This window comes from Lolium perenne, chromosome 6 (assembly GCF_019359855.2).
Source record: "Lolium perenne isolate Kyuss_39 chromosome 6, Kyuss_2.0, whole genome shotgun sequence".
NCBI lineage: Eukaryota > Viridiplantae > Streptophyta > Magnoliopsida > Poales > Poaceae > Lolium > Lolium perenne.
The window spans coordinates 67,408,970-67,411,840 of record NC_067249.2 but is presented as its reverse complement, the minus strand read 5'-3'; the positions used below and the strand labels follow the sequence as shown (position 1 = coordinate 67,411,840).

Below are 2,871 nucleotides of genomic sequence, written 5' to 3'. Positions count from 1 at the left end.
CCTCCAATTTCTTTCCAAATTTCGGATCTCTCTAGCGCCAACAATCCCACATATATATGGATGGAGATCGGGAGACGAACCAAACCAGTATATCGCGACCCACCTCGTCGTTCCCATGGCTTCTGAGCAGCCCGGCGATGAATCACGCCGCCCACCTCCTCTCGGCCTCCGTGGCCTCTCACGTGTTGCCTTCCAAGCACGCTCGTCGCCCACCTCCTCTCGTCTTCCTCCCCTTGGTCTTGCCGGCCGTGGTACTCTGCCCTCCTTCTCCATTGGGTCGGCAACCAGGGAGCCGGTGTCCCAGCCCATGGCAGAGGCCACTCGACCTCCTCGTCCGACACCAACTCGCCGTGTAGGCCTATCCCGCCCAAATCGACCTCCTCCTGCACCAGAACAGGCGGGGCCGTCCAATTGGGCAAGTTCGCCGAGCTGGACTGGGAGCGACGGAGATGCACGGTCAAACTACGTTGGCTTCAACATCTTCAACGGCGGCAGCGGTATCTCTTTTGGCGGCGGCGGCATGTCTAGCGCCGGCGGCATCCGCATCAGAGAAAGCTCGAGCATGTTCGGCGGAACAAGCACAACTACAGGTTTGTGTTTCGCACCTCCTAATCTGTACTGCGTGCGTGTACTCAGCTAGGCTAATCTGTACATCAGCGTGTACTCAGCTAGACTATAACCAGTACTGAGAGTTTGGAGTAGTAGATATTGTAGTTGTAGATCAGCGTGTACGTACTCAGCTAGACTATAACCAGTACTGAGCGTTTATAGGTCTTGGAGGAGAGAACAATGCAGCCGACGAAGGCTATCGCGGCCCGGGATACAACCAGAACTTCGATCACGCCGATGAATACCCTCCGACTCAAGAGTTTGTTCAAGCCCCTCCAAGAAAAGAGATTGATTTGAGTAAGCATATTTTTCATATTTTTGGGCTCGGTTGTTTTGTTTGATTTTTTTCCTTACAAGCCAATTTTGTTTTTCTATTTTGCAGATGCTTTGGCTAACAAGCAAAAGATGAAGCAATATGATACAAATGACAAGCGTCACATATACTCAATGCTCCTTGCACGAAATGGTGAGAATGCTAGGTTGAAGAAAGGAGTATTGGATTCAGTGGCTCGTGATGCTAAGTGCAATAGAAGGTGTGTGCAAAGGATATGGAAAGAGGCGAAGACAGGAGGTTCGATCAATGCTATCAAGAGCAAGCGAAAGCTAAAATGTGGGGTGAAGAAGAAAATGTTGGATATAGAGGCTTTGGAAGCCATTCCTCCTCGCGAGAGAACCACAATTCGACAGGTTGCTGGACACCTAAATATGTCCAAAACCACCGTTCACCAAAGGTAAAAAATGCTAGACACAACATACTCAGTTTTCATTCTGAACTGAAATGCAAATTCATTGACATATTTTCCATTCTTATCAATATGTTTTGTAGGTTAAAGGAGAAACAAATTAGACGAATCACAAGTGAATTGAAACCTTCATTGACGGAACCCAACAAGAAGGCACGTGTGCTTTATGCACTTGGTAATTTGGAGCCATCTTCCTTAGTGGACGATCCCACCTTCAAGGGAAGTTTCAATATCATTCATTTAGATGAAAAAACTTTCTATCGCACTAGGAAGACTCAAAATATGTATTTGAGCCATAGAGAGGAAGCACCGCGAAGAGAATGCAAACATAAAAATCATATCCAACAGATCATGTTCCTATCCGCAATGGCTAGGCCTAGGTATGATGCTCACGGAAATTGTACTTTTGACGGAAAGATAGGTGTGTGGGCGTTTGTGGGTTGGGTTCAAGCTAAAAAAAAGAGCCCTTATAGGTGTGTATGTTTCCACCATATTTTTACAACTTGTTCTTATACAGTTAAATGAACTCACATAATTTGTTTGTGTGATCATAGGGAGAAAGGAACATGGGAGGTCAAGCCTTCACCTTCGGTGGATAGGGAGAAGAGTAGAGAGTACATAGTAAATTATGTACTGCCGGCTATAAAGGAGAAGTGGCCTGAGAAAGATAGATGGAGTACGGTATACATCCAACAGGACAATGCAAGGACTCACATTAAAGCAGATGATCCTATTTTCGCATTCGAGGCAGCAAGGGGTGGTTGGGATATTAGACTTGTAAATCAACCACCTAATTCACCCGACTGCAACATTCTTGATCTTGGGTGGTTTGCATCCATTCAGTCTATGTTTCATAGAAAAATGCCCAAGACACTTCCTGAGATTATTCAAAAGGTAGCACTCCTTACTAATTTTCATATGTTGCAAATTAGTTATGCTCCTTTCTAATTTGTATACTGCGTGTAGGTACAAGAAAGCGTAGATGAGTATCCACATCAGAAGCTAAACATAATTTGGCTAAGTCATCAAGCTTGCATGAGGGAAATAATTAAACACAAGGGAGGGCAGCACTATCCTTTGCCTCACTTGAAGAAAAAAACCCTTGAGAGAGAGGGTAAACTTCCGGTTCGTTTGAAGGTCGACAAGGACTATGTTGAAGCCTCCTTAGTGGTTTAGTTTGCATTCTTGTTTTGTAACGGGACTTTTGACAAGGACTATGTTGAGGTGGTTCACAAGGTGAACTTGTTTTGTAAAGGGACTGTTCTAATTGCTTGAAAAACCTTTGAGACTTTGCATTATCTCACATCAGATTTCATGACCAAAATCACATGAGATTCCATTAAATATTTCGCATACATAGAAACTTAAATATTTTGCTCAAACTTTATAGAGATTGATAGATAGATGAACTAGTTCTCCATGGTGTCCGGAACAAACTCCTCATTCTCTTCGTCTTCTTCAACTTCGGATGAGTTACGACCGCAAATAAAACAGTAGCCATCTTTTCCCATTGCGACGG

The 2,871-nt window shown here is 44.5% G+C and overlaps 1 protein-coding gene across 1 annotated transcript; it reads left to right on the top strand.

Annotated features, from left to right (window-relative positions):
* Positions 1 to 999: 999 nt before the first annotated feature.
* On the top strand, positions 1,000 to 2,528 carry LOC127310388 (uncharacterized). Its single transcript, XM_051341068.2, has 4 exons — positions 1,000 to 1,340; positions 1,436 to 1,825; positions 1,907 to 2,246; positions 2,319 to 2,528. The coding sequence occupies exons 1-4, from the start codon at positions 1,015 to 1,017 to the stop codon at positions 2,526 to 2,528; spliced, it is 1,266 nt and encodes a 421-aa protein (XP_051197028.2). The 5' UTR covers positions 1,000 to 1,014.
* The last annotated feature ends 343 nt before the right edge of the window (positions 2,529 to 2,871 follow it).

Excerpts from the sequence above, each read along its gene's own strand:
- LOC127310388 (XM_051341068.2), top strand. The coding sequence starts at position 1,015 with ATGAAGCAATATGATACAAATGACAAGCGTCACATATACTCAATGCTC. Across the intron at positions 1,826-1,906 it reads AAAAAAAAGAGCCCTTATAG|GGAGAAAGGAACATGGGAGG; the intron begins GTGTGTATGTTT and ends GTGTGATCATAG. Across the intron at positions 2,247-2,318 it reads TTCCTGAGATTATTCAAAAG|GTACAAGAAAGCGTAGATGA; the intron begins GTAGCACTCCTT and ends TACTGCGTGTAG.